Genomic DNA, 18030 nt, shown 5'->3' with positions numbered 1-18030 from the left:
ATCAATTAAGGCGATACGGAAAGCCACATCAAATCACAATCACAATAATACGAGTAATAACAACAACAACAACAACAACTTCAAATTGAGTCTGGACAATTTGCTCGACTAAATGTGAAATTCTCAACTCATCGCAAGTGCATCATTTGTTCGACATTTCCGGCAGACACACACACACACACACACACACACACACACACACACACACACACACACACGCACACACACACACACACACACACACACACACACACACACACACAATGCAAAACACTTGATAAGTTCATAGAAATAGATAATTTTGAGTATGGAATAGCACTAAATTGACACCTAGATTAAGTGTCGATCGAGGGCTGATTCAAAAGATTACAATTAATTTAAACATGACTGTCGAGCTTTAGAAAATTAAAATAGAACACACGAAGAGTCAAATCATTTAAGCAATAAAAAGAAAGGAATGTATTTGTTTTGGTATTTTTAATAAATAAGTTGCATTTGTATTTTTAATTGATAATTTAAATTTACATTTAAAATTAAAGTTATTTTGCGCTAAGATTTACACTATAAAAATTAACTAGAAATTTTGGTTTGTGCATTATATTTGTATTTTAAAAGTGTATTATAAAAAATTATAAAATTATTTGATTAGTTCATTTAAATACTATTTTCACTTTAAAACTTAAATATTAAAAAAAAAAGTATTATTTGCAATATGATTTGTACAATATTAAATTTGTATTTTTATAAAAAAAAAAGTTGTATTTTATTTATTTGATACAAATCAGCAAATAATTTGTGTTTTTTAAATAAAAATATTTACTTAAAATTAAATAATGCTTGTAGCGACCCTCGCTGACGTTTCAATACCGAGTCTGCAGCTGCATTCGAGTGAAATCCTTTAGCCAACTGACTTGTTGTAGTAGTTAAAGACAAAATTGAGTTGCATCGTTAGCCTAATTGCATTTTGCCAAGCGACACAGCAACAACAATGCAAAGACAACTGAGCCTGCTAAAGTGTGCAAATGCTAGACCGAGAGATACCCTGCAAGCTGGGCAGCACAGCATATATATATTAAAAAAATTATAAAGCGAAAAATTAACTGTTTAACGCTGTTAAAAATAAAAAAATATTTGAATTTAATATAAATAATAATAATAAACATTATTTTTGTTTAATTAAAAAAAATTAAATAATAACTATATTTAAACATAAGTAATCTGCTCTGTTAAAATAATCCATGCATAGCAGGTATATAATAATATGCTCATCAAATAAATTATGTGAAAATTCTTCCAAAATCTAAAAATTATGTGTAAAATAAAGCTTACTTAAAAAAGTATTCTTAGGTCACTTAATTTCTTAAATTATATATAAAAAATCACAGATAAATAATAATATATATTTAAGAATTCAATTTAATAAAAATATATTTCTTACTTACTCTTCTAGTCATATAAAATACCCAAGCTATGATTACAGGGTATAACAAGGCATAGACGACAATGATGAACCTGATGATGAAGATGATGATGAGCTCGTTGCTCATAATGATGTTCCATGCATGCGTGAATGTCACAAGGCTGTCCACTAAACTGACTGCAACTGAATCCTGTCTGTATCTTGTATCTTGTATCTTGTCTGCTGCATCTACTCCAGAATCCAGAGCAGAAAGCAACGTTTCGCTAGTTGACTTGAACTAGGGTTGCGAGTAGGGTTGCCTCTGCATCTCTGTCCACATGGTTGCTGATTGCATTTTTTGGTTATTAAGTCTGTATGCCCATTTTTGTGCAATGTGTCGTCGTCATCATTGTCATCATCATTGTCTATGGTAAAGCACACACCTACACACACACCTACACACACTTACACACACACACAGAGACACATGGAATAACGGGTTCGTTTTGCAACGTTTATTTTGGACTCAAGTCTCTGCGGGCTGTGTTAACTTTTGACTTTTGATTTCTCTGGCCTAAATGAACCTGACCAAAAGCAGCAACAAGAACAACTTTAAACGAACTGCTCGACTGTTAGTTGCCCATTGTTCCCACAAATTTCTACATTTTTTTTTAATACTCAAAATTGTTTACTTGTTAAAGTTGCTAGATCCAAAGTCTGACCAACTTCCATAACTTTGTCAAAAATAAACCAATTTTTAATCGCAATGTCATTTTGAATATGATTCGGCCTCTTAATTCATTCTGCATTCAAATTTATCTAATTTTGTAAAAAAAATTATTTTCCTCCAAGTCTTGGGTTCGATGCTAAGGGTCCCCCCTTTGATATTATGAAATTTTAAAATTTTAAATCCCAAGTTTTTACTTTTAATCAACTCCTTATATTATTATTAGTATAAAACAACACTTTAAACTTGATTCTGAGACCTTTAATATTTTTGTAAAAAATCATGTGAAATTTTACAAAAATTTGGACTTGTAAAGTTGCTAGTTCCTAAGTCTGACCAACTTTCAACTTCCATAACTTTGTCAAAACTCCACCGATTTTCAATCGGAATGTCATTTTGAATATGATTCGGCTTCTAAATTTATTCTGCATTCAAATTTATCTTATTTTGTAAAAAAAATTATTTTCCTAAAAATCTTGGGTTCGATTCTAAGGGTCCCCCCTTTGAAATTTTGAAAATTCAAAATTTTAAATCTCAAGTTTTCACTTTTAATCAACTCCTTATATCATAATTAGTATAAAACAACACTTTAAACTTGATTCTGAAACACTTTATTTTCCTGTCAAAAATCATGTGAAATTTTACAAAAATTTGGACTTGTAAAGTGGCTAGATTCAAAGTTTAACCAACCTAAAACTTGCATAACTTTGTTAAAACTCAACCGATTTTGAAACGAAATGTCATTTTGATTATGATGCGGCATCTTTATTCAATCTGCATGTCAATTTTATTATTTTCGCTTAAAAAATTTGTTGATGATTATTTGACCTTAACATTTTTCCAACTTTATTGAATTTTGTGAAAAAAAACATTGTTTAAATTGATCCAATACTTCTCCCTGTGTTCTTTGAAGGAAAATTAGTTTTTCTAAGATTGAGGTGTTTATACTGATAGACAGAGACCGTCACAAACGTATAAGCCTAAGTATTCGTTGACTACTGGGCCAATAACAATGTGTGGCATTCAAATGAAGCAAAAGTACACCCCATACATACACACACTCACACACACCCACAAACACACACACAGCCACAGACACACAAGTTTCTTCCTTCGAAAAAGAACCGTTGGCATATTTCGTTGAAGATTTTTGATATTTTCATTACGTGCAGCTGTCCAGTCTGTGTGTGTGTGTGTGTGTGTGTGTGTGTGTGTGTGTGTGTGTGTGTGATTGCTCGTTTAGTATATAAAATTTTGTACATGAACAGCTTTCAGTCGCTTAATCTCTGCTGACATTTTGTGTAGCAGTTGAGACAAAGAAAAAGAGATAGAGATAGAAAGATTGAGAGAGAGAGAGAGAGAAAAATAGAGATTTCCACTCGTTCCGCTGCACCTATGAAATTCATGGCAGACCACAAATGTGTCCAGTGTGTGTCTCTAAATAATTCAAATTAGTACGAGCTGCACTCAAAAAAAAAAAGACAACAAGTTATAAAGAAACATGTAAAATGTTTCTCGTGTGCTGATAAAGCGAAGTGAACTAGTTCCAAAGTAACCTAGAAATGTGCACAAATTGCACGTCTTTCAAATGAATGCTTGGATTATTTAATCTTAATGAAATTTGTATTACTATAACTTGGACAAAACTGTTGCTATATTTTGACTGAAAGTCTCATTGATTCATCGTAATGCTTTCTGTTCCAATTTTCTGTATTTCGTTTATAGGACTTAACAAAATGTCGTTTTTCAAGTTGTATTTAGTGCAAGTTCATACAAATTAACATTATTTAATTTATCGCAACTAAATTCAATAGCTGCAAATAAAATTAAAAATGAAATTAAAGAAGCTCAGTTTTCGAAATATCTTGCTGAAAGTGAAAAACAAAACAGGATTAATAATAAAAAAAATTCAAATCATATACTTTTAGAAAAAAAAAATATATTACTTGGTCGGTCGTAGCGTATTTAATGGTAGTCTTACATTTTTTAGAATATTCAGCCTTAATTTAGCACTTAGATTTAATCTAACATCTTAAAATTTTTTTAAGATTTTTAGTTTCCTCAACTTTCTTAGTCAAAAGTAAAGAAATATTCTAAGGAAATAACTTCTTGATAAGTATATTTTTTAATTATATTTGGCAGCTTTAATCATAAGTGGTACATCTATAATATTTTGCTTGTGCGCCTTGGTGGCGCCAACACTGCATATACTTTTTTTTTAACTCGCTTAAGATCAGCAAATGTCCGATTGAGTGCTTGTGCGCCTCGGTGGCGCCAACACTGCGTATACTTTTTTTTAACTCGCTTAATATTAGCAAATTTTCGATTGAGTGCTTGTGCGCCTTGGTGGCGCCAACACTGCATATACTTTTTTTTTTAACTCGCTTAAGATCAGCAAATTTTCGATTGAGTGCTTGTGCGACTCACTGGCGCCAACATTACTGAAAGATCACTATGTCAAGCATATTTTATTAAAGTCTCAACATTTAATAGTCCACATGTTATAAATATAATTGATAGAAATTGCAATTTCTTATGTTTAAATCATGCGCGAAATGGGGAATACATCATGCAGGCGATGCATCTGCAATCTGGGCAGAGTACGGCGGAAGATGAAGGCGCCACGAAGCTGATCGCCACGGGCAAGCAAGTCCATAAGGCAATCGGTCCACTGAGCATAGATGGGCATAAAGGGCGGAGCACCAGCTGCAATACCCGAACCAGAACAAGCCATACAAGCAGCGACGACCTGCAGCGGATAGAAGATCATAATGGCGCCGAATTGGAATAGCACAGAGTTGTATGCCTTCTGGGTTGATCTGAGATGAAAAGTACGATTGCAAATGGCGCTCAAAGTGCTGGTGGTGACGAGTACGCCCAGATCACAGAGCAGACGCGGCACAAAGCCGGCGTAAAGTCCCATAAGGCCGTCCTGCTTTACAATCTCACGAAAACTGTCACAGATGCCGCTATAAACAATTTCACGACCCACAAATTGTCCCATCTGACGCACCGAGATGACATAGAAGGGATGTGAGAATACCAGACCTGTAATTACAACAATTCCATCTCTTAACAAATTCCAGGCGTACTTCTTAAAGCCCTTTTTCTCGCCCTCGACGCGTTTGTAACGGCACATGCCCAACATATTGACCAGACTCTCCGAGAATATGGCCGCTGAGGCACAGCTGAGAAAACGTGCTCCCAATCCCCGATAAAGTCCGATAATGCCATCCGTATGCTTGATAAATCGTATGTATTCGTGCACACTCGGCAGAAAAAGCGTCGAGCGACCGAGAAAATTCTTGGAGGCCGGCAACGGTTCATGTCCCAATTGCATCAGGACTTTGGTATATTCATAGGGATGCAGTAGAGCTCCGAATCCCATGCGTAGAAAGAAGCGTAGAAACTCATTTGGCTTCTCAATTTCCCATTGTTCCTCAGTTGGAGTCACTACAGGCTTTACAACCACTTCAGTCTGTTCTTCCTGCTGTTCCATACCATTTTCATCTCTATTCGATTCTTCTGCTTCGCTTTCATCTGACATTTGTGCCCCAATCTGAGTACCGTTCAGTTCCATTAAGGCGACTCCTCGCTCCAATCGCATCACAGCAGCTGCCACGGAAACATGTTGCATCATTGCCTGTTCTTCTTCTTCTTCGAAGAACTCACTCTCCTGGTACAATAACTCCAAGCGATCATCCATTTTTAAAAAATATCTTTTTATCTCTATTTTATTTTAAAAAAATTTCACAATTACATTGACTGTTTCACTTGTTAAATCGTTCTACACTGAAAAACACAACAATATCTTTCAATAACAGGCCTACTAAGCATTCTATTTGTGTTTTTTAAAACGTAGCTTACTTAAAAATAAAAAATATTAATTTTATTCAAATTAATTAACTACTTTGGTTTATAAATTTTAATATATCGTTAGAAATATTAAGTTATTTAGAGAAGACAGTACATAAATATAGACAAATAGGCACTCAAGAAATATATAATAAATGATCTTGATTATTTTTAATGTTATTTAAAACTTAAGATATACAAATTATTTTTTTAATTAAATTAACTTAAATAATTAAAATAAAAACCATTCTTAAATTTAAGTTTTCACATAAAAAATCCCTCAGCTATGTTGTGTGAAAATTTCAGCCTCCTAGCTTCTATGGTTCGAGCAGTGCATTGATCAGTCAGTCAGTCAGTCAGTGTTCAACTTGATATGTTTATTATTATTATATTTTACATCAGCAATAATTTTTGTTCAGACCCCAAGTTGACTGAATTTTTGTTAATATATTTTTCTATCAATCCTATTGTGTGGGTAATATTTGTCCATATCACATTCGAGTTTCATCTGTCCATATCACATTCGAGTCAAAGAGATAAATGTGCTAAACAAAATGCTTACAATAACCTCTCCTTCTCTCCCTCTTTGAAATTGTTGAGTTTTAGCGAACCGCGTTAATTCCGATTTTTCCTCATCTTCCGCTTTCCCCTTTCTCTCACTTTCTCTCTCTCTCTCTCTCTGCTTTCCACCTCTTGTCACCATCTCTACACTCATTGCTGAACATGAAATTTCAATTAGGCAGCTACTCTCTGCTGTTTTTCTGGTCAATTTAATGCAACCATATTGCCAGTTGCACACACACACACACACACACCTACCAATACACACACACACACACATACCCGTTCACACACATTAATACACACGTATGAGAGCTGCAATGTCAGCCATTTTATTTACACGCCGCTGCAAATTGCACGTAAAAACCAACAGCAAAAACTTCCACACACACACACACATACAACCACACACACACACACATATACATCTATGTTTTTATCTGTGTGACATGTGTTGTAAATGTCGAAAGATCGAAACATTTGACAAGTTGTCACACAGCCTAAAATACAGCGAGTCAAAGTGTTAAAAACATAGAAATGCAGCACAAATCAGTGTTGCAAAGTGTTACAAAATTGAAAAATTCGATTAGAGAACAAGGAATAAGTTCTCTAATCTTACAAAACTTCATTGCTGAATAATTTCTTTAATAACATAAAGATCTATCAAGTATAGTTATCATTATATTACAAATAATTTTTTTCATTTCGATTTGTATGCTGTATGAACATATTTATTAATTTATAGTATTACTCAACTTTTAAATATTTATATTTTTTAACTTATGAAATCTATTTTAAATATATTTTTAATTTTTTCATTATTAATATTATTCAATTTTTTGAATCTCTTCAAAAAAAAATAAATTTAAACAGTTTTGGATTAGAATTTTAGCTCAAAACTGTTTACTAACTACTCAAGAAATTGTGAAAAGTAAAAGTAATAAAATTAAATCATTACTTCCATTTGAAATATTTTACGTAGATATTTTCAAATTAGCTTTTAAGCGGTTCTTCTCAGTTCTCTCTGAGATGTAATTAAATATTGACAGAAATGGGCTTTTTGAGAGAGACTTTTTATCATAAAATTTTTATAGAACGAAAGATCGCACTTAAGAATAATGAGCTTAAGAGCTTTTATTATTAACTAGTTGTAAAAGAAATATCCTGAAGAGAATACATTTTTATTTTCAATTTCTTTTAATCAAATAATTTAGACATTTACCTTAAATCTTAATCAAAAGTAAATAAAAAAATAAATAAAATATTAAAATTAAACATCAATTTTTATTCAGAGCTTATAAAATAACTAAATTGTTTTTACAAAAATTCTAAAAAAAAAACTAAACAGACATCTTTACAAAGATATAGTACTACAAATAGTCCTATATAGATTAGGCACTCCTCTGATGATAAACAAGCTCCCAGTTTCTTCAAAAATAGATGTACAACAATATAGAAATCCCGTTTCCCATTGCATCGTTCACATGTTGACTTTTGCCCAGTTCAATGGACATTTGAGTGCATTGTAATCAGGCGTCATTTCTCAGCCACTCTCGAGACAACAATAATTTCCCATTTATTTAGACCGGCCTAGGCGGAACACTCACAAAATGGCTAAAACCTAACCTCATTCTCAATAGAAATCCCCCAAAAACAACCTCATTTTAGCAGGCAGTCAAACGGTTGCCACCAAAAACCGAACAGCAACCAAAAACGAAATTCAAAACTCAAATTTAGAAAAGAACATGTTGGAATACTTATAGATAAATGAGCATGACTAGCAAACACCCTGTGTCAAGTTTCTTTATAGCATTTTCTTCAGATTATTTAAATTAATTATATTGTTTTCTATCATAAGTACTAAAAATATATATGTATACATATTCCAAAATGTTTTTTGTGTGTAAAAAGTGTTATTTAAAGTGGTTACTGCTCAGGCACTTTTGTGTATTTGCTCAACATAAAACAAATGACGGATAACACCAAACCAAGACTTGAACTTGAATTTATACAGATAAAAGATGGGAAAAAAGTTGTGAAAAAGTGTATACCCACTTTTGGTGAACATTTAATGATTAGAGGGTATAAATGGAGAGTCCCTAGACCTGAAAGTGGTAACCAAACCGAGCACAAATTCAACTTATGCGACACGCACAGTTGATTAACCATGTTGCAGTTTTTGATGCTCCAAGTGGGCGCAAATCTCTGAACCCCAATGACCAAAAAATGGGGGGGGGGGCACACATTTGCCCACTTTTCGAATGGCTCGCCTCATGCAGTCCGCACGATTATTGCACATCACTAATTAGTGATGGGCGCGACCGTTGCGCGCTTCAATTTCACGTTTCGGCACGAACGGCTTGGCATTTGTCGAGACAGGCAACGGGAGAGGGAACGGGAAGGGGAACGGGAATGAAGAGAGTGTAGTGGATGGGTAGAAGAGGGAGACATCAGGTACTCCCCTTTTCTTCCCCTATCGGATCGGAACGGAGCACGGCCTGACGTTGACATTCCACTAACAGTGAAATTGTTTTCCAAATCCTAAGCTTGCATGTTAGCCACAACAGCAACAACAACAACAAGTTTAGAGTGCATCAGTTGAGAGTATGCTCGACTAGCAGTTACCCCGTAAATATAGACCCGAAATATTCGAAAGAACTATAATAATTTTAACTTCAACATTTATTTAAATAAAAAAGTCAACACGAGTTCTAATCGTGTATTTTGTAATTGCAGAATTTTGCTTGTGCGTCTGGCTGGCGCCAACATTGCATGTATTTTATTATTGTTAGCTCGCTTGAGTGCTTGTGCGTCTCCCTGTCACCCTGTCACTTACCGAAATATAACGGTTAGAGATAGCAATGGAGATAGCTTAGGGTTGCCATCTACTCGCTACGCAAACAGGACAAACTAACATAAGAAAATTAAAAAATAAACGACAGAGTATGGAATATATAAAATAGTTTTCTCTTTAATGTATTGAATTTTAAACCATTTATAAACAATTGGTTTTTTTATGTAAATGCCATCATTTATGAAAATAAAAAAAGTGCTTCTTTACTTAAAATACTATGTTATATATTTATTTTCGTTCGTTTTTTGTTTTCTTCTTAAATTCATTCCATGAAATTTAATATTTTAAGTAAAAGAATAAATTTTGAAATAGAAATAAGTATTTTTAAAGCCCTTCTTAGTCTGCCTTAGCTTTATTTAAAATATCTTTAAAAAAAAACCGCCATATTCTATTTTCGTTAACCTATTAAACGTTCAATTTTGAAGTTTATAGAAATAGAATAAATTATTTAAAAATAATAGACAGAGTATAGAATATATAAAATAATTTTCTCTTTAATGTGTTGAATATTAATCCATTTATTAACAATTGGTTTTTTTTATGAAAATAGGCTTATAGAAATAGAGTAAATTATTTAAAAAAAAAAAGGTCCTTTTTAATTAGCTTTGCTAAAAATACCATCTGTAAAAATAAACCTACTTCTTTCTTTGCTTATTCCATTCAATCTTTGTTAGCTTTCCGAGAAAAAAAATGGTCACTATCAAAAAAAAAAGACATTTGTCTTTCTTTTTTTCCTAATTTAAATCCTTCTCGCTGTTTAGCATTATTTTTATATTTTCTTCTTGCTTTTCTTCTTTATTTCTCATTTTATCTTTCATTTTCATTTTATTTAATTACATTGCAACTTTCATCAGAAGTTCTTTCAAATAAACTCTAAGTTTATTATCAAATGCTTTCTGTCTTTGGCATACCTTCTCGTTGTCCCTCTCTGGTTACAGGGTATCAATAGGCAATGGCAATGGCAACCACGAAACGGCAGCAGCGAATGAATGGCAATGAATGCGACACCAGAAACTAGGCCTGACCATTTTCAGCGCCATGCATCACCCACATTCACATTCACATTCACATTCAGGTTCACATTCACATTCACATTCAAATACAGATTCACGTTCGCTATTCACGTTTACACTCACACTCACACTGACATTCACATTCGGATTTCGATTCACATTCACGTACTCGTTCAGATGCCACGTTCATGTGTGGTAAACAGTGAACTGTTCGCTTTTGTTGCCACTCCCTCTCAAATTCCCAGTCTCCCAGGCAGTTTCGTCAATTTGTATACCCTGCCGGAAAGGGTTATAATCACTTTTCTAACCTACAAATCCGTCAACAGGATGCGGCATAACGATAAGGCAATTTTATAAGTCACTTTGATTGGTTGTGCATTGAATACCGATCAAATTTGAATTTTCAACAAGGTGGCAACCTTTTTTTGCTGAATAGCGTTGCCACTCTTTAAAAAGAAAATTGATTTCAAATAAACAATGTATGAAATTGTGATGGATTTAAAAGAAAAATAATTATAACAATTAGAAAAAAAGTATATAATATATTGAGACTCTCAAGAAAAACCAGATTAACTAAATTGTAATAATAATTGAAAAAAAAAAAAAAAAAAAAAACAGAAAAAGTTGATAATATAGGAAAACAAATTGGATAGCTAAAATTTTTTAAATTCGAAACGAAACATATTTTTGGCAAAATACCGCACAATAAATTGAAAATTGAACGAAAAACAGAAATTTCGTCACTAGCGCGGACTGCCGTCCAGAGTGATAATGAAAACTATGTACTTTTTCTAATTTTTTAACTTAGAATATTTCTAATGGAGCTTTCCGATTCTTTTATGCTGATTTTAAACAATTTAAACTTGTTTGCAACTCTTACAAATTCTACAAACTAGAAATAATGAATAGTTAATCTGAACCATAAGTTAGTATATACCAATTGTCGGTTTATTGTGTTACGCGTTAGATCGGGAGAGAATTAAAACAGCCGGATGCAGTGCGGAAATCAAAATACTATGGAGCTGCATCTGGAGACAGACGAACGGATTGAGCAACAAAATGGAAATGGAGGAAGGTAACAGCAGTTTAAATGGCAACTAATCGCAAACTGCACCCAGTGATTGAGTTGGGAGTATGGGATAAATGCAGGAGTATGAGATAGAGGAAGCAGAAGGTGAGGAGTGTCGAATAGTAGCCCTGGAATGGAGCATCCATGGAGCATGGAGGTGTTTGCATAATGAATGAGCTTGCGCGACACAACAACAACAGCACCAACAATAACAATCGGCCATCAACTGTGGCTTTTTTGGCAACTGGGAAGTTCCCTTACCCAAAACCCAACTCCAATCCTAAAACCCGCTCCTAAAACCCAAACCCAAGCCCCAAAAACCAAACCATTTCCACGCACAAGAAGACAATGGAATCAAACAACAAACGGCAAATGTGATCAATTACAGTTTGTGAATTTTAACGGCAAAATGGAGTTGGAATTCGGGTTGCAGTTGAAGTCGAGAATTGCAATTGCAATTGTTGTGCATTTGCGGCTAGCTGGGAGATTGCCAATAGCACTACACAGCAAAAAAAAACTGTTAAATTAGGAAAGTATAAGCATAAAATGGCTATGAAAATTAATAACTAAAAATGAAATAGGTCAATCTATAAACTAGGAGGCCTCGCCCCCTGCTCGCTTTGCTCGCGGGCATTCTCGACTATTGTTAAATTAGGACAGTATGAGCATAAAATGGCTATGAAAATTAATAACTAAAAATTAATAGGTCAATCTATAAACTAGGAGGCCTCGCCCCCTGCTCGCTTTACTCGCGGTGTTACAGTCGAGCATAACCGACTATTGTTAAATTAGGACAGTATGAGCATAAACTCGAGCAAACTCGACTGTCAGAGACCCCGCACTCACTATGGGAATAGCTAAGACGGCTAAAAACTAAAAATTATTGAGATTATTCGACTGTAGGGTACCTTAAGCCCAGGCACTTACTCGGAAAATTTCAGGTTCTTGCAGAACGCTTCTTTAAATTTTTGACTAATTGTTCCAAGGATAGCTATATGATATACTTAGTAAGCTAATTTAAAACAGCTTCGGTAAAGATGCATAGGACCAATTTAAATTCATACTCTATCAGTATCCTTAACAAAAAACAAAAAACTTGATTTTCAGCTATGTGATATAGTGGCCCGATAAAAAATAAAAACAAAAACAAACTTCATCTGCCTGCAACATAGCAAGTTTGGTGTTTCTAGCTCTTATAGTCTCTGAGATCTGGGTATTTACCGAATCATTTTTCTCTGTGCAAACTTGTTTAGATTTTTGGTCGGATTACAACTGAAGTGGAGCTTTAAAAAGATGCCACTGCATTTGGAGATTATGCAAATGATGCCAACTGCTGACAACTTGACTCAAAATTATGGCCACAAATTCCGGAGTCTACGAAATCGAGGCCGGACTCTCAGAATCCGGCGCATACCGAGTGCAATTGCAATTTTGTCGTTGACATTGACCGGCAACAAGTCATTATTGTAATTATGTTAATACCCTGCACACATCAAATCACATGGCTTTCCTCGTTCCTCTCTCTGACTCTGCCTCTTCCTCCCTCCTCCTCTTGCTCTGTGTACGTGCTATGGTAAACTTGCACTAACCGGAAGTCGGTCAATTTGCGTATAATTTGTTTATGGACATCACGCACACACACACACACACACACACACAACAAAGAACTTCTTGTGCAGCAGTTTTAGTTACTCAAATCAAGAAGAACTCACTTCATAGTCTGATTTCAATTTCAGCTAAAATGCAGTTGGAAATTCATAACCCACGTTGGGCGCCATGACAAGCCGACTTGATATGCAAATAAATTTTATTGTTATGATTGCGTGACCTTAAACAAATTTCTATTAATATCGTTAATATTTTATTATGCTTTAAATTGGCCGATAACAGCCACGTCAACAACATATGACTCGAACAATTTGCATGCACATATTTCAAAATTATTTATACCCTCTAAATTCTTTTGTCTTTAAAAATGTAAAACTCTTAAGAAGGATAGGATAGGATAAAAACAAACAAAAGACCATCTTCCAACTCACATAACTTTGCCAAAACTCAACCGATATTAAATCGGAATGTCATTTTGATCATGATTTAGCCTCTTAATTCATTCTGCTTTAAAATTTTATTAAATTTAAGCAAAAAAAAAATTGCCGTCCTAAGTCTGGGCTTTAAATTTTTAAAATTGAAATTTTGAAATCATAAGTTTTCACTTTTAATCAATTCCTTATGTTGAAATTAGTATATAAAAAAGACTTTAAACTTGATTCTGAGACACTTCATTTTCTTGTAAAAAATCATGTCAAATTAAGCAAAAAGTTTGACTTGTAAAGTTGCTAGATCCAAAGTCGGACCAACTTCAAACTCTTATAACTTTGTCAAAAGTCAACCTATTTTTAATCGGAATGTCATTTTTATCATGATTTGGCCTCTAAATTCATTCTGCATTAAAATTTTATTAAATTTAAAAAAACAAAAATTGTCGCTCTAAATCTGGAATTCGATATTAATGCTAAGGGTCCCCCCTTTGAAATTTTTAAAATTGAAATTTTGAAATCATAAGTTTTCACTTTTAATCAATTCCTTATGTTGAAATTAGTATATAAAAAAGACTTTAAACTTGATTCTGAGACACTTCATTTTCTTGTAAAAAATCATGTCAAATTAAGCAAAAAATTGTACAAAAATTTTGAACCGATTTTTAATCGGAACATCATTTTTATCATGATTTGGCCTCTAAATTCATTTTGCTTTAAAATTTTATTAAATTTAAGCAAAAAAAAAATTGCCGTCCTAAGTCTGGGCTTCGATATTAATGCTAAGGGTCCCCCCTTTGAAATTTTTAAAATTGAAATTTTGAAATCATAAGTTTTCACTTTTAATCAATTCCTTATGTCGAAATAAGTATAAAAAAAGACTTTAAACTGGATTCTGAGACCTTTCATTTTCTTGTAAAAAATCATGTCAAATCGAACAAAAATTTTGACTTGTAAAGTTGCAAGATCCACAGTCTGAAAAATTTCGAACTCTCATAACTTTGTCAAAACTGAACCGATTTTTAATCGGAATGTCATTTTGATCATGATTCAGCCTCTTAATTCATTCTGCATTAAAATTTTATTAAATCTAAACAAAAATAAATTGCCGCTCTAAATCTGGGCTTCGATATAAATGCTAAGGGTCAATTCCTTATGTCAAAATTAGTATAAAATAACACTTTTAACTTGATTCTGAGACACTTCATTTTCTTGTAAAAAATCATGTCAAATTGGACAAAAATTTGGACTTGTAAAGTTGCCAAATCCACAGTCTGAAAAATTTCGAACTCTCATAACTTTGTCAAAACTGAACCGATTTTTAATCGGAATGTCATTTTGATCATGATTCAGCCTCTTAATTCATTCTGCATTAAAATTTTATTAAATCTAAACAAAAATAAATTGCCGCTCTAAATCTGGGCTTCGATATAAATGCTAAGGGTCAATTCCTTATGTCAAAATTAGTATAAAACAACACTTTTAACTTGATTCTGAGACACTTCATTTTCTTGTAAAAAATCATGTCAAATTGGACAAAAATTTGGACTTGTAAAGTTGCTAGATCCAAAGTCTAGTCAACTTTCAACTGCCATAACTCTGTTAAAAATCAACCGATTTTGAAACGGAATTTGCTTTTGATCATGATTCGGCCTCTTAATTCTTTCTGCATTAAAATTTTATTAAATTTAAAAAAAAAATTATTTTCCTGTAGATCTTGGTATTGATTTCAACGTCAACACTTTTCAGTATTTGTCACAGACTAATTTACACTTTGCACAATTCCAAAAAAAATATGTTAATTTTGTAGATAAATGTTAAAAAAAAGGTTTCAATAAATTCCTGGATCAATTCAAGACACACACACACACACCCAAATAGAGAGAGACAGAGAGAGAGAGGGAGTGAGAGAGAGAGAGAGAGAGAGGGAGAAGGTAAAGGTAAAGGTATGGCCAAACATTTTGCACGTATTATCGTGTATGGCGCCCAATCGGTGGGTCGGGCCTTCGTCAAGGCCATACGTCAGGAGATTGAAGCATCCCGAGCGGCGGCAAGTCACCATCAGATGATCAAAAATAAATGCCATTGCGATGACTTAACACTAAAGGGCATGTCCCTGAACGAGGCCCAACAAATACTCAATCTGAAGGATCTGTCCAGCATTGAAGAAATCCAGGGCAACTATGAGCATCTGTTTCGGGCCAATGAGAAATCAACTGGAGGTTCATTCTACATACAATCAAAAGTATTTCGTGCCAAGGAGCGTATAGATCGTGAACTGCTCCACAGGGTCAAAGAAGTCGTCAAAGATAACCAAGTTCCCATCAAAACTGTCAAAGAAAGTTGAATGTAGCTGGAATTTTCGCCCTAAAAAAAAAATATAATAAATCTGCATGTCTATCTGTCTCTCCGGCTGTTTGAACAAGCTGTATACATAGTTGTTGTTTAAAATTGATAAATTTGAATTTGCTAATAAACGGCATCCATAAAAAAAACGCTAAAAATTATCTACAATTTCGCGCTAAGACTAAATTTCATGCTCTTTGTAAGACAACGTTTTCGAATGGTTTTTTTTTCAACCAATTTTGTGACGAACGTTATTCAATTAAATATATAAATTATTCCTAAACAAAAAAAGGCTTACTGCGCAAAATCTATTTTTGGGAATATATTAAAGAATGTCGACCTTATTGCGCTGTTTACGTTCTGAATTCCGAAATCTTTTATTATAAATAATTTATATATTCAATTGAATATCGTTCATCACAAAATACAATATCAAAGATATAGATATCAGATATAGATATCAGAAATTTAGAAGTTTTTTTTTTATAATTCATATTTAAAGGCTTAACCAATAAATCGCTTCTTCTCAAAATAATTATAATGCTAAATATTGCATTAATAAAAAATATGTTGTTATTCTATATTTGTACTTGTACTATTAACCATAGCAAGACTTTTATATGTTCTATGTAGTTTTAGAAAGTAGAAAATTGATAAACAGCCTTAAAATTCAATTGGAAATATTTTCTACAGTTCGTTCGATTTGTATACCCTTAACCTTTTTTTTATCGATTCAAAAGATATATACCATACTAGCTTATCAAAATGTTAATATATACATATATATTGAATATAATACACTATATGCATATTCCATCTAAAATTCCGTTTCAGTGTTATCAGCATGACTAATTTTTGGGCCAATAGGAACATTCGATCGAAAATCAAGTTTTAGTATGAAAAACTTTTTTGTTTTATAAGATATCATAACCAAACTTATAGAATATGTTTTCAAATTAGTTTTATATATCCTGACTAAAGTTGGTTCAAATCGAATCACTATATCATAAAGCTGTCATAGGACCGATCGGGTGAAAATCAAGTCTTAGTATGAAAAACTTTTTTGTTTTTTGAGATATAAAAACCAAAATGATACAATATATATCTCACTTGGTTTTATATATCCTGACCAAAGTCTGTTCAAATCGGACCCCTATATCATATAGCTGCCATAGGACCTATAGGGCGAAAATTAAGTCTTAGTATGAACAACTTTTTGTTTTATGAGATATCGTAAAAAAAACTGACAGAATATGCTTTAAAGTTCAAATCGGTTTACTATATCATGTAGCTGCCATTTGAACAGGTAGTCGAAAATTTAATAAAGTGCTCTACAAGGGCGTCAAGTGAGCAGAATATTTTTGAACTTTTAGCAGAATTCGCTTTTTACATAGACATAAATACCGGGTCTCCGACAGTCGAGAATGCTCGACTGTAGCTCCGTCCATCTAGTTTTTAATTTAATTTCGAAAATACAATTTTTTATAATAATTAAAAAGTTGTTGTGGTCAAAGATGCTAAATATTTTTCGCGGGCTTCAAATGAAATTATGTTAGGTAGATAAACAATATATTAAGCACAAATCATATTCAAAAAAAAAAAAAAAAAAAAAATACACAAACAAATTTTTTTTTTTATAATTTTATTAATATTTTGAGCACGCTACATGCTATTTAAAGCATGCCTCACAAATATTTCAAAGGTAAGCTTCCGTTTCTCCGGATCTGCCTGAACAAATCGACTGAAGTGATTATCGATGTTATCGTCAATATATCCAGCTTCCTTGGCCACACGTATTATTTCGGTAGCCCTGGTCTCGAATACTGCAAGCTGATCTGCAGCGAGTTTCCTCGTTTTGACTTGAACGTCGGTGATGGCATCGGTACCGATCAGAGATATAATAAGTCTAAAGCTCCTGCCGGTGACCGAATCATCTGCGTGTTGTACAAGTTCTTTCAATGTGTCGTCATCTAAAGAACTTATATTTCGGGAACTCCAGCGATCAAGAAATTTTTGCCATTGATCATATTCCTCTTCAACTCCAACCTTTTTGTCCACAGCTAATTGGACCACTGTCAAAAGCATCTTGGCCTCATCTTGTTGGATCAGCAATTTAGTCTCTTTGGCAATCTCTCTCAATTCATCCTTAAGACTAATGGTCCTGTTTGGA

General features: G+C 33.3%; 2 protein-coding genes across 2 annotated transcripts; one reads left to right on the top strand and one right to left on the bottom strand.

Annotated features, from left to right (window-relative positions):
* Window positions 1–4575: 4575 nt before the first annotated feature.
* On the bottom strand, window positions 4576–5950 carry LOC117790077 (mitochondrial carrier homolog 2). Its single transcript, XM_034629337.1, has one exon. The coding sequence runs from the start codon at window positions 5830–5832 to the stop codon at window positions 4666–4668; it is 1167 nt and encodes a 388-aa protein (XP_034485228.1). The 5' UTR covers window positions 5833–5950; the 3' UTR covers window positions 4576–4665.
* Window positions 5951–15252: 9302 nt separating this feature from the next.
* On the top strand, window positions 15253–16003 carry LOC117787434 (mitochondrial import inner membrane translocase subunit TIM16). The gene has a single exon (XM_034625962.1). The coding sequence runs from the start codon at window positions 15463–15465 to the stop codon at window positions 15859–15861; it is 399 nt and encodes a 132-aa protein (XP_034481853.1). The 5' UTR covers window positions 15253–15462; the 3' UTR covers window positions 15862–16003.
* Window positions 16004–18030: the final 2027 nt, after the last annotated feature.

Source organism: Drosophila innubila, chromosome X (genome assembly GCF_004354385.1).
Source record: "Drosophila innubila isolate TH190305 chromosome X, UK_Dinn_1.0, whole genome shotgun sequence".
Lineage (NCBI taxonomy): Eukaryota > Metazoa > Arthropoda > Insecta > Diptera > Drosophilidae > Drosophila > Drosophila innubila.
The sequence above is the reverse complement of the archived record's forward strand: the minus strand, read 5'-3'. Positions and strand labels throughout refer to the sequence as shown.

Bases quoted from the DNA above. Each gene is read 5' to 3' on its own strand.
- LOC117790077 (XM_034629337.1), bottom strand. From the start codon at position 5,832: ATGGATGATCGCTTGGAGTTATTGTACCAGGAGAGTGAGTTCTTCGAA.
- LOC117787434 (XM_034625962.1), top strand. From the start codon at position 15,463: ATGGCCAAACATTTTGCACGTATTATCGTGTATGGCGCCCAATCGGTG.